This window comes from Pelodiscus sinensis, chromosome 5 (assembly GCF_049634645.1).
Source record: "Pelodiscus sinensis isolate JC-2024 chromosome 5, ASM4963464v1, whole genome shotgun sequence".
Lineage (NCBI taxonomy): Eukaryota > Metazoa > Chordata > Testudines > Trionychidae > Pelodiscus > Pelodiscus sinensis.
In genome coordinates, this window is record NC_134715.1 from 16,973,113 (window position 1) to 16,987,151 (window position 14,039).

At 40.2% G+C, this 14,039-nt stretch overlaps 1 protein-coding gene across 9 annotated transcripts in view; it reads left to right on the forward strand.

Moving 5' to 3' along the window:
- CCSER1 (coiled-coil serine rich protein 1) overlaps positions 1-14,039 on the forward strand; it is a 1,130,035-nt gene that overhangs the window by 702,668 nt on the left and 413,328 nt on the right. For all 9 annotated transcript variants that reach the window (XM_075929595.1, XM_075929599.1, XM_075929603.1 and 6 more), the window contains one exon: positions 9,119-9,196. In XM_075929595.1, the coding sequence (XP_075785710.1) occupies positions 9,119-9,196 (78 nt within the window). The remainder of the gene's footprint in view (positions 1-9,118; positions 9,197-14,039) is intronic.

Below are 14,039 nucleotides of genomic sequence, written 5' to 3' on the forward strand. Positions count from 1 at the left end.
TAAGGTTCGGGGATGGAGGGAGAAGATTAGAATATGATTTGAAACAAGAATGAAGTCCTTGACACTTTATATAGGTTTATTGCAAGTATTGAATTAAACCAGATTCAGGTAGTGTCGTTGATTCCATTGTTTTATCATGATAACTTCAGCTCCTGAATATGTAGTCTGCTTAATGAATATGCAACATTTCTAATTTCCTCTGTTCATTTGTGTATGTGTGTGCGGCATTAGAAAGAATTAATTCACTATAAAATTATTTTTATTCAGTCCATTTCCTAAGATATTCTTTCAGTTTTGTTAGTGTTTTATAGGAAGTAGAATTATGTTTTGAGAGAGTCCAAAAGTAATGTTCTCCCTATAAAGGTATTTTAGTTCTTAACATAATTCTTAAGAGAGTCTTAACTGGTCATCAAAGAAGGTATTGTCTTTTCTTTTTTTATCAGTCTCCTGGTCTTCATGAGTTTGTTGAAAGCTTGTTTAAGCAATGCCAGATAATTAATTTCTGAATGAATATATATATGTCGGCATTCAAATAGCTTCTTATATTAGCACATGTTGAACCTCTCCAGTCCAGAACTTGCTGGTCTGGAATGATTTTAGTTAGCTGGAGGTCCACTTTTCATGGGTGTAGCCAACTTTCCCATGGTCCCATAACATTGTTTACAGCCACCAGATCTAGCTCTGTGTTCTGTTATTTAGCTGTAATTTACCCCTAAATATCTTCTAACAGCCCAGTAGTGTCAGTGTTGGTGATGCTGCTAGACAATGTTGACCTCCCATTATCCAGAAAATTCTCTCATTTGGAACCAGTCAGGTCCCAACGGTGCTAGACTAGAGAGCTTCAACCTCTTAACAAGTGATAGCATCAAATGACCTTAATATATTTGAATATAAAACATCTTATTCAGATAATTATGCTATCTAACAGTTATGTAAAGGGTTATATTTAGGTAGGATATGTTTCTTTTGAGATCTATATTTACAAGTTTTTTTCTATCTTGAGATCTTGAAAAACAAAAAATGTTTTCCAGCATTGAAGAATTAAGACTTTAGTGTACCTGTATTTACAAAAGAATGTAATTACAATAAAGATATTTCTTATATTCTTTCTGTGGTTACAGACTTAAGTTTAGCTTTTTGAAAAGGGGAGTTGATATAGGCCCACTTTACCTGCAAATTTATTGGTCTGATGATACAACACTAGATCCCCATTGCTTTAGAAATGAATGCTTTACATGGATGGTTATTTCTTAGCATAGTCCCTTTAGCTTTCTGTTACAGCAATTAAGCATCTTTTATACATATATTTTACCAAAGAGTATATCTTTTAAAAATAGTACAAATAAAAAGATCCAGTTTAATCAAGGTAAAGTATTAAATGCAACGCTGTGTCTTTATAAACATTCTTATGATAATATACATTTTATGCCCATAAAGCCCTGATTTTCTTTCCTGATATTTGCTTATCCTTGGGAGATAAAGAAATTCCAAGAGGTTTCTACTAGGGATGTTAAATATCAGTTATTTGAATAGTCAGTTAACCTCATGATTTTTTATTGGTTAGTCGACTATTCTATAGACCCCAGGGGGCAGGGCCGGTAGCTAGTGCACTCCAGCCCCACTCCCGAGGAGACCCGTCACCCCACACTGCTGTGTCTTAATCAGAGGCAGAGCACGGGGTGCCAGGCAGGAGCTGGTCTGCGAGGGGAGCCCCTCGCAGACTGGCTGCCTGCCACGCTGCGCTGCGGCCTCTGATACAGAAGCAGCAGCGTGGGGTGGCAGCAGCCCCTGTCCAGAGTGGGGTGGCTGAGCAGCAGCGTGGGGTGGCTGAGCTCCCGGTCCCAGTCTGAGCCGGAACTGAGCAAAGCTGCCTGCCTGTCTGGCTCCTAATACACTTTAACTGCAGAGCCACAGCGGGAGTAAGTCCCGGACCCAGTGAAAGCCAGGACTGAGCCGGGCTGCTGGCCAGCCTGCTAAAAATTTTACTGGCAAGGGGTTGGGGGGAGGGGGGGAAATGTGTGTAGTCATAGCATTAACCTATACACTTTTGCTTATCGGTGACTCGGTTAATTGACTATACTATTACATCCCTAGTTTCTACTTTAACTAGCTTTAATGTTTTACAGCCTAACAAGCTAAACCTAATGTGGTATTGTTATATTGTTAAGTATTATGGCTATAACATGCTTATAGCTATATCTGAATGTTCAGTAAAAGCACAGAGTTATAATGAGCAAAAATATAAATTATAATCGTCAGATTATATTTTGACATCAATATTGAGGTGTCTTACCAATGGCAGAGGCTGTACTAAGTATTTTGCTGCCTTAGTCGAACTGCAGATATGTTCACTGCTCTGGTCCACGTAGTCTATTCTATCCCATTTTGTCTTTTTGCCCATATACCTGCATATTCATAGATCTATTTAATTTAATAGATTGAGAATAACTTTTTAAGAGTTTTAACATGTTCATCTTTCCCCCCCTTTGCACACATTTCTTTTTTCTCTCTTAGAATTTTACTTTATTTTGTTTCTTGTGGTTAGTGTTTGTAAAGTTGTTCATGGTTTTCACATTGTCACAAATATTCTCCCTATTTACTTTTACCATCTTGATGCCTGCAGTCCCCCTTGTGCTTCTCCTAGTAAGAATTCCTGAGGAAACATCTGATTTTTTTAAAATGAATTAAAACAGTGTCATAGATGTTGTACGTGGAATTTGAGATGTCAGAGAGAGTTTTCAAATTGTACTTCATTATATATAATTGCTTTTACTCAAAATCAGATTAAATGAATATTAGTTGAATTTATATTTTTATTTTTAATTTTATTAAATTTCAATTAAATATCAGTTTCATTCTCAGGAGGGAAGTGTCCATATGAGAAGGTTTTCACTTTGGTTAATGAGTTATTTTCATTTGTGGCTTCAATAACTGAGGCAGCAAAAAATGATGCAGTGAGACATTCCTTGGTCAACACTTCATTACATAAATACAAATGACCTCTCATTGACCTGGAAGAAAATGTGCACTCAACTATGGTATGAAGTATTTTTTGTAAAGTATTCCACATCTTTTTTGAGAATGCGGTTTTCAGAAATGTAAGATGACCTGAAAGCAAACACCACTCTGTCTCCCTCACTCAGGTATAGTAATTTTGGGGTCTCAGATGAATGACTCTTGGATAAGAACTGCACATTGCTGCATCACTCTTGGGGAGGAAGGAAAAAATTTGGGAAGTCAACCCCTTATATGCCCTGATTTTGTAGTCTACTGAAAATTGTTTTTGGTTTGTTGTATTTAATACAGAATAAGAGGTAATAAGAACACACATTAGATTAAAGAGAGATGTTTATCTGTTCCATATTTATGAAAGTCACTTGGAAGTTGCTCTTTTGCTTTGTTGATTGGAGCTTTACTTCAGAATCTTAAACTTTTAGACTAGCATGATTTAAATAGATGATATAATTCTTGCTGAGGGGTATATTTTTATATGATGAGTGAAAGGTGAAATTCATTAGAAAAACATTTTTGATTGTGCATCTCTTTGCCATGTCTTAAACTTTTCAACAATAGTAGGCTGTACACATGGCAACATTTCCAGAAAATATGCCACTCGGTATTTAAACATGTGGTAGAGATTGTCTCTCTATCCAGATATACTGGAAGGATGGTAGTTTAATTATGCCGCGACTTTAACATCTATGTGTACCTGGCAGCTGACAGTGTATGGAGCAGGTAATTGCATAATAATTTCAGTATATACCCGGGGGCTTCCGTCAGCTCTTCCCTTTATCTGTCCTGCTCCCCACTCAACCCAGCAAGATTTCTAGATGCTACTTTGGAGGGAAATATGCTCAGCATTGACCCTTGGTGGTAGGAAGTGGATCATTAGAATTTTTTTTTAAGTTTCTCCCCTAAACATATCGCTAGCACATGAAGTCACTGAAGTGCAAGAGCAAAGGTGTTTTGTTACTCAGGCTGGTAGGGATGGAAGAATTCAAGGAAATTCTTTTTGGGGAATGATTGTCAGCTTTCATTCTCTCGGGGTATGTCTACACTATAGTTATTATAATTATAGTTATTTTGAAATAACGTGTCTACACACAAAAGGCATTTCGAAATATCATTTTGCTATTTCGAAATAGCATGTCCACACTGAGTGGACTCTGAATCGCATTTAAGGCTGGCCAGAACTAGTTCCAGCAGGGCACCAGGTCAGGACTTACTGTGTGGGGCTGCTGCCTGAGGCTATTTGAGGTCTGTGCTTAAAGCCAGTTCTCAGGTTTCCCTGTTTGCTTGTCTACCTCAATGAGGGTATGTCTACACTACCCCCCCAGTTCAAACTAGGGGGGGTAATGTAGTCATACGGAGTTGCAAATGAAGCCCAGGATTTGAATTTCCTGGGCTTCATTTGCATAAAGCCGGCCGGCGCCATTTTTAAATGCCGGCTAGGTCGGACCCTGTGCTGCGCGGCTACACGCGGCACGGACTAGCTAGTTCGGATTAGGCTTCCTAATCTGAACTAGCTGTACACCTCGTTCCATGGGGAGCGGTGGAGGGCTGGCTGCCAGTGGCTTGCTGGCTCATGTTTTGGGGCCAGTGGGTCGGGGGAGTGACTGCTGGCTCTGAGCTGGCAGTGCAGAGGCATTGTGGTCAGAGTCTACCCCTTTAAGGGCTCTGGGGAGGGGGCAGGGAGAGAAGTGTTCTTGATTGAGGCTGGAGTGGCCACCAGGGCACCCTGGGAAGGCTGGAGGTCCCCTATTTTGAAATAAGTGTCTACATAGCACTTTTGTCTCTGCGTGCTCTGGTTGCCCTCACTCTGGACCCCACAGCACTGTGCAACATGGAGCCAGAGCTGCCTCTGGGCACTCTGGTGCTCCTCTTGGATGCGTTGCTGCGAGCCTGGCTGCACTTTCTGCAGGCTGCCATCCGGAAGGTCCATCAGGGGGCTGTCAGTATCCAGGAGGCCCTGCGAGAGAGCTTCCACCCTGAGGAGCACTAAGTGCCTCCCTGGTCTGCCACACGGGGGGCTAGTGCCCCATTCCTCCCTCACGTCCTTCCACTTACCCTTCCCTAACTTGATGTCTAATAAAATACACATATTTTCATGAACACAAACTCTTTTTATTTACCAAAACTGAGGGGAAGGGAATGAAACTCTGGTGAGACTGGGGAAAAGAGGCAGGAGAGGGGAGAAGAGTGTGTGGGAGAGGGGAGAGGGAAACGTGGGAGGAGGGAGCTGGAAGGGGGAAGCAAGGGGAAGAAGGGGGAGGGGAATCTCAGGGCTCAGGGTTCGGGGTCTTGCTGGACCAACTTGATTGTCATGTAAACCTGCTCCTGGGTTCGCATGTGGCCTTTGGTGGCCAGGCTGGCAGCTATCCTGCCATAGATGACCGTGTTTCTCCGTCTAGTGTGGAAATCATGGACATTGGGGCATCCCCCCCAAACCTGAATGAGGTCCATGATCTTTACTCTGGACCAGGAAGGCACCCGCCTTCTCCGGGTCCTGGCAGGCTCCTGGGAGCTGGCAGACTGCTCCTGGGGAGCGGTGGAGGGCTGGCTGCCAGTGGCTTGCTGGCTCATGTTTTGGGGCCAGTGGGTCAGGAGGAGTGACTGCTGGCTCTGAGCTGGCAGGCTCGGAGCTGGCAAAGGCACTGTGGTCAGAGTCTGTCCCTTTAAGGGCTCTGGGGAGGGGGCAGGGAGAGAAGTGTTCTTGATTGAGGCTGGAGTGGCCACCAGGGCACCCTGGGAAGGCTGGAGGTCCCCTATTTTGAAATAAGTGTCTACATAGCACCTATTTCGAAATAGCTATTTCAAATTTGGCATTATTCCTCGTAGAATGAGGTTTACCAAATTCGAAATAAGCACTCTGCTATTTCGATTTTATTTTGAAATAGTGGTTTGGCTGTGTAGACGCTAGTAAAGTTATTTTGAAATAAGGGCTGTTATTTCAAAATAACTTTGCTGTGTAGACATACCCTCACACCCACATTCTGTCTTCTATCATAAAACATGGTAATATTCTTGGTACAACCTAGGAAGTTATTTACATGCGTAAATGAAGTGCTTCAGTCTAATTTACACAGTGTCACAGCTACTTCAGATAGTTCAGTATTGATGGCATGCTAATTTCTGAAGCACAGGCTTTAATGAAGGTATAGTAGTTATGTGAGTTAGCATAGTAGCTATTTCTTGTTGGATTAGGAGGAAAGAAAGCAAAACCCATGCTTGCATTAGGGCATGGATCTCTGAAGAAAACATGTTTTGATGTTTTCTCATCAAGTAAAACATGTTTGGTGCCTCAATTATGGTACCTTAACATAACTATATTTAAGGTTCCATATCAGCAAAGTGCTTAAGCAAGGGTATGTCTACACTACCCCGCTAGTTCGAACTAGGAGGGTAATGTATGCATACCGCACTTGCTAATGAAGCCCGGGATTTGAATTTCCCGGGCTTCATTAGCATAAGCGGGGAGCCGCCATTTTTAAATCCCCGCTGCTTCGAACCCCGTGTAGCGCGGCTACACGGGGCTCGAACTAGGTAGTTCGGACTAGGGTGCCTATTCCGAACTACCGGTACACCTCGTTTCACGAGGAGTACCGGTAGTTCGGAATAGGACCCTAGTCCGAACTACCTAGTTCGAGCCCCGTGTAGCCGCGCTACACGGGGTTCGAAGCAGCGGGGATTTAAAAATGGCGGCTCCCCGCTTATGCTAATGAAGCCCGGGAAATTCAAATCCCGGGCTTCATTAGCAAGTGCGGTATGCATACATTACCCCGCTAGTTCGAACTAGCGGGGTAGTGTAGACATACCCCAAGTGATTTATTCATGATGTTTATGGACTGCTCACATGCTCAGAGTTAAGCATATGTGTAAGTGCTTTACTGGAAAGGGACTTAAATGTTTAAGGTCTGTGCACAGATAATAGCTACATAAACATCCATAATTTTACGTGTTGTGACACTGTGGGGCTGACGGGATTCCACCAGGGAAAGCGATAGTCCTGTTGGTCTGATAATCACTCCACTTAGCAGATCTGAAAATGCTACTATCAGATGCACTTATCTTAAAGAATGTATCCATTATATGACAGGGCATGAGGAGAATTGTTTCCCTTTACTAATGTAAGCTGCACCAGGGGTAGCAATGAAGGGATCCTCTGTGAGGATTTGAATTACCCGTGGCATGCGCGTTCTTGAAGGGCCTTGAAGAGGGGTTAAACAGAAGCAGGCAGCCTTCTGTATGACCATAGGCCAGAGTGGTGCACTAAGCAGGTGACCTATGTTACTACTAGTGTAGTTGTCAGGACTTGCAACACCCATGTCATCAAGAAGGAAAACTGAAATGGTGGAATCAGCAAGATAATGGGAAGGGAAGAAGCAGTTTGTTTGTTGGCTGAACAGCAGCAATGGAGGCAAGTAGTTTGCTGCAGTGGAGGGAACATACAGTGGGGCAGAGGATTGGACTTGATGACCTCTGAAGGTCCTTTCCAGTTCTATGATTCTACGGTGTGTGTCCCAAAAAGTAATGTGAGTGCTCTTGGGGGATGACTTAAAAACAAAGCATGCCCGGGCAGATGGACTCCTGCTTTTGGGGACATGAGGCATATTAAGAGGAGTTGCTTTTGGAATGAGAGTCTGTGGGAAGGGACAAACCCTGCAAACCAATATAAAGAGAGTCAGAGAGAGCAGGAGCCATCTGTGTGTTCACATATGTGTCCACCTGGAATGCTTGAGGTGAGGGAAATGAGAGGCAGTGATGAGTGTTTCTACTGTGATTGAGAGGTGGGAGGAAATGAAAGTCAGAACTGCCTCCTGGAAAAATGTGACTAAAATGTGGGGATGCCCAGAGAATGGCAGGGTCACATTGGTGTTCGGGAGAAGGGTACAAACACTGAGGCTGCAGTGCAAGTGGAAGTTGCAAAAGTGTGTAAGAATCAATGGGAATATGCTGCTATGGAGAGAGCCTAGCCTCTGGCCCTGAGGGAGAGCATCTGACTGAAGAGATTTAGGAGACCCTGGAAGAAAGAGAATGCCTGCTCATTCTGGTGAATGAACTTTAAGGGTAGAAAGAGTCTGGGAATGCAGACCACCCAAGCCCATAGTAATCAATGGGTGTCAGTTAAAGGTAGGGGGAGGAGCATTCCCTGAGGTATAGTTTGCATTGCGGTGGGAAGGTTCTAAGTGGAGTAGTGAGAATATGTAACCAGGTGGCTGCCTCTTAAGGCTGGAAGTAGCTCCCCCTGATTACAGCAAGAGTCTCCACAGGATGATTGCCCTATAAAGGGCTCTATGATGAAGTGTGAAAGCTAAGGAAACTGTTAGTGTCTGCAAAGAGTATGACAAGCTCTTGAGGTGGAAATAGCTGGAGACATCATCTTCAAGCAATGGAGAGACTGCAAAGACCCATGTAGGAAGGTCTGGGGAGAGGAAGAGTTATGAAAGGAGTTTATTTGGTGTGTGGGGGGGGGGGCTTATTTTTTTTTAGATCTTATTTTATATGAATAAAGCTGGTCCCCTTGCGGGCGGGGGGGGGGTTTGATCAAGAAAAAGAAGGACGTGAAGTTTATTTAAATAGCTCAAGAGAGGAAATGAAGCTGGTTGACTAAAGCATGATCCTGAGCCATGAGGGGAACACAGGAGGCAACCATTTCTGTTGTAGTGGGATTTTTTTTTAATTGCAGATTTTTTAAAAATCAGTGCGCTCGCTCTCTCTCCCTCCACTCTCACTCAAATTGACTAAATAATTGACCCTGGTTCTCAGAAAGCTTTTCAGTGAAGATGTGGCATCTACAGAAGTGCTTGATTATCAGAGTTCTTAATCTGCTCCTGAAGAAGGTTTCTATGCATCACATTACATGATATCCCCTCAGCACTTATGAGTCATGCATACTCTCCATTTATGAGCTCTCTGCCCACTTAATAAATGGATCAGTTGATACTTAAGATAGCAGTACCAGGAAAACAAATCTCCCAGGGATAATAGTACCATGATAACTCTATTTCCAAACAGATGTCAATGCACAAGTTTTGCACTTATTATCTGGATGTTAATAGCTCAAAAGCCCAGTAAAGATGAATATGACTTACCTACAATATGTTGTTTGGTTTTGCAGGAGAAGGCTCAACATTTCCAGAAGACTCTCGCTTCCCAAGCAGATAAATCCACACAGACTGAACTTGTAGGCCATGATGTAAGTAGCTGTGTTACACAGAATTTTTTGTTTTCTTTAGTGGTAGTCAGATTTTGATCACCCTATTTACCTCTGCTGCTGCTATGTCCAAGTATTCATTTAATAGGATTTAATGGAACACCATTCCTCTTTTGCTTCTAAATGATTCTCAAATGCCTTCTGCAACAGAAAAAGATAATTAGAGCTACCTGCCAGCATACCAATATCATATTAATTGCTTGTTTTCCCAACAGCCCCAATATACTCTCTTCCATTACTATAGGCACGAACTCATCTAGGATGATGTGTATTCATATTCTTTTAAAAAAGCATTTGTGCATTTATTAACAGTGTAATGAAGTCATTATGTATGTAATCATCATTGACTAAGCAAGTCACTTTCACACTCTGTTATTTGACAAAAGACACAACTTTGCTAAGAACTTGACATTAATATTTTAATTGTTGGGTATCCGCAGGGAATATTGCAAGTACTTTAATTGAAAATTAGAATTTCCTTCCTGGTGTGAAAATATCATCTTTGTACTTGGTGAAATGGTCTAAACCACAAATATAAGATTAGAAAATGGGACTGTCACTGGTAGAATATTCAGACACAGTTGTTTGCCTATAGGTTGAGATTCTTTTTATGCCTTGAAGAGTTATTGGCAAAGAGTGTTCAGATATTAAATATCACACAGGGCTCGTCTACACTGGCCCCTTTTCCGAAAGGGGCATGCTAATTTCACAGGTCGTAATAGGGAAATCCGCGGGGGATTTAAATATCCCCCGCGGCATTTAAATAAAAATGCCCGCCGCTTTTTTCCGGCTTTTAGAAAAGCCGGAAAAGAGCGTCTACACTGGCCCCGATCCTCCGGAAAAAGGCCCTTTTCCGGAGGATCTCTTATTCTTTGAAGTAGGAATAAGAGATCCTCCGGAAAAGGGCCTTTTTCCGGAGGATCGGGGCCAGTGTAGACACTCTTTTCCGGCTTTTCTAAAAGCCGGAAAAAAGCGGCGGACATTTTTATTTAAATGCCGCGGGGGATATTTAAATCCCCCGCGGATTTCCCTATTACGACCTGTGAAATTAGCATGCCCCTTTCGGAAAAGGGGCCAGTGTAGACGTAGCCCCATAGTATAGCTACAGCCACAATATTTTTATAAATCAAGCAGTTTGCTACCATTCTTGCTGCCAAAGCTTGTCATATACAGTAATGCCCTGATTCTGCAGTGAGGTGCATGCACATGGATTTTTATGCCTGTGTAGAGTCTCATTGAGTTTATGAATAGTTCTGTGCTGACTCCTGGGTCTCCCTGTGCACATAAGGGGTCTGAGTGTTTTTTTCTTATGCATACAGAGTCAGCTATCCATGTGAATGTAAAACCATGCATATTTTAGTTAGAAAATTCTATTATTTCTATCACATTTAATACACTGACTTTAATTTCATGAAACTGTAGTAACCTTAAATGTGTATCAAAATATATAGTTACCAGGAGAACAATAATTTGAAGTTTATTTGGCAAAAATAGTTTTATACATAAAACTAACAGCACAGCCCCCAATTCAGAAAAGCATTCCTTTTCAGGAAAACATTTTATGGACATGTTCAACTTTAAGCAGTAGGATTAAGCATGTGCATAAAAATAAGCATATTCTTTAAGTGCCTTCCTGAATAAGAGTGGACATAAATATGTGATTCAATGCTTTTCTGAATAAATGCCACAAACAATACCCTCATTGGGTGTTAAGAACCGTCTTGTATAAGAAAAGTGTTGGCCATGATTTAATATACTTCTACATCTCACTCTAGTATTCAGTTTTTATAAAGGTTTTTAAAAATGTCATGTTAATTTTCTTTTTTTAAGTCATTTTCGGTCCTTGTTTTTGTTTGCCCAGATTTCTCTTTGGAATCAGTAACAATGTCCATGCCATCATATTCTGCTGCATAATTGTGAAATGATAAGAAAACCTGTGGGAAATATTAAAACTTGGTAACTGCTTCAGTGCTTTGGGATAACAACAAATGCATTCAGTAAGGTGATTCTCATATGGTCAGGTCCTGTTTCACTGCACCTATTGCTACTGTTGGTTGAAGGAAATTGGTTATCAACCACAAGAGCTGAGTCTATTGCAAGCCTTATCTTTCATATTTAGGCACCATTTCCATTCAATAGGTGAACGGTATTATTTTAAATTGTTGTGAACTGATGTTGAGAGAAACTGTAATATCTGAAATATCAAGCTACAGCGATCCATCTTAGTATCTGACAGTTTTCTTCAGAATTTTGCTACCAGAAGAGCCTGTTCTTTCATGTTACACCAGGTGCTGAAAACAGCTGTTTTTCTCTCCCATTCTTACATTGAATTTCCCCTCTCACTTAAATTGAAAATGTCTTTGTCCCTTTAATTTCTTGGCAGAAAGTTAAACACTAAGAAAAGCTAGGATGTTTGGGATCTCAAGAGATATTGTTGAGATACTAGAGAAAATGCATTTTAAAAGGAAAAATAAAAGTACTGAAGCTAAGTGACAGCTGATCTTCCATAGTTTACCATGTTTACTTCCTGATTGTGTCTTGTATATAGAAGATTACACTGCTAGGGAAGGAGATGCTTATCTTTAAAGTGCAGCTCAATGCTTATCAAGTTGGCACCATACCACATGTTAGTTTTAATTTTAATCAAATATGTCTTTTACATTGTGTTTTCAAAGTTGTCATGGGAGGAGTTATCACAATGTAAAGGAAATCATTTTTCATTTCCAGTAAATGCATCTTAAAGGGGTGTAAATCAAACTAATAATCAACCAGCAAAAGCTACAGTAATTCCAGGAACCAAGCCCTTAAGCAGAGCCTGAATTTAGTGGCAGTAATGTACTCTGCTTATGAGAACATAAACTATGGACGTACACATTACTTTCTTCCCATTCCACACCTCTACATCTGCAGTAAGCCAGCTGTGTGACATAGTCAACTGAAATTATTATTGAGGAATTTCAGGTGAAGTCATAATTTGTGGGAAATCATATTTATAAGTAGTTAAACAGTAGCTATAAAAATGAATCCATAATGTGTGTGTGAAATACTACCTCATGTATGAAGGGTTTCAAATAGAGATAAGCTGGATAGAAAAAACTGTATTGATTGGTGTCAGGGTCATAAAGTTGTGTATACTTCAAAACACTTTAAGAACTGGGAGGTGATCAAGTCAGTAGTCATCATTTTTGAGCAGTGAGTAAACAATAAAGCCAGAGTTATTGCACACTCTTTCTCTCTTTTTTTAAAATCAGCTGTCTCTTAAATAATAGTGTGCCAACAAAATTTCAAGTTTGCCCAGTGTTCCTACTGTGCTATAGTTGGCATGATCATCGTATTTTCTCACATAACTTATTGTGACATGGCAACATACGGAGATATGGAATTTTCTGATTTGAAACAACATAGCTGTCTGGATCAATTTTTCTTATATAGAATACTTGGAGAAACCGTAATAAAGATAACAAGAAAATGGAGAAAAGTGAAATAATATTTTCCTTCGCATGAGTAAATGATGGCAATGCTAATCGGGATAAAGTAGAGCCAAGACATAAAAAGTGGGAGAGAGAACAAGCAAATAAGTAACACTTTTCTTTTTTTACAATTTTACATTTTATATATATTCTTTTTATAGTTTTTTATTTTATTCATGTGTTAGCTTTTTGTTCCCTGGATGCTTCTCATCCTTAGTACAAGGTGCAGTCATTTTCTCATTGAAGTCTTTTGCAATTATACTCACGGTCTTGGTTTGTCTATGACGTTTTATTGAGCAAAATACATTTCCATTTAAGCGTACTTGTTTATATGCATCTGGCTATAAATGTGTATCTTCTGTTTGAATGTATCTACAATAAAATGTATGAGAGGAACATGTATATATGTAAATTGGAAAAATATGAACTCTTTGGTGCTGATATAACATTAGGTTTCTATGTTTAAACACACAGGCCAGAGTATGCAAAATGTTAAGGTTCTCCCAATAACAATTCACCCGTACTGTAAATATTTTATATTGCATGTGTAGCCTACATCTAATAGCCTAATTAGTATCTGAAAGTATTATATGTGCAATCACGGTATAAAAGCTTTACACATAAAATCACAAGAGGCAGGTAATTAAGAAGTCAGTATTCTATTAACACTAATTCACCCACTCTGTACATGTATAATACTGTCAACATTCATCACTTTGCAGTGATGATGAGTTAGGGTTATCCTGAAGACCGTAAAATTTGCATTCTCTGACATTTTTCTCTTACAATAATAAATTTGTGTTTGTTTAGCATTGTATTTGGAAAAAAACTATTTTGCATATGCTTTTTAAAAAGGTTTGTAAAATGTACTAATGCTGTTTTCTCTCACTCTCTAGCTTCTAATGAATGAAACCTTGCTTCACCGCCAGCATATCACTAAATGATTTCTTAAAGTATTTTTTTAATACAGAATATATTACGATATGGTATTATATAAAGGTTTTATTTGCACTTTTTTTGGGTGACCTGTGTAACTCATGAATGGCTTTAATAATAATTCATCCACTACTAATAGTCTGTGCTACCAGATAATGTAGTGTACACTATATATGGAAACACAAGACTGTAGAGCATATCAGTCTGTATACTATATATAAGTTTCTAAAATGATATTTTGTTTTTTAAGGTCCACTTTCTTAGGAGATATCATGGCTAAGAACTTGAAAATACCTGGGCTGCAAAATTTGGTTCCATATACTGAAGGTCCCAGAGTACATGGATAAGTGTGTCTAGATCAGTTTGGGTCACGGTCTATGTCTAATAAAAACACTGATGAGCTGTGGGAAATAGCCCGT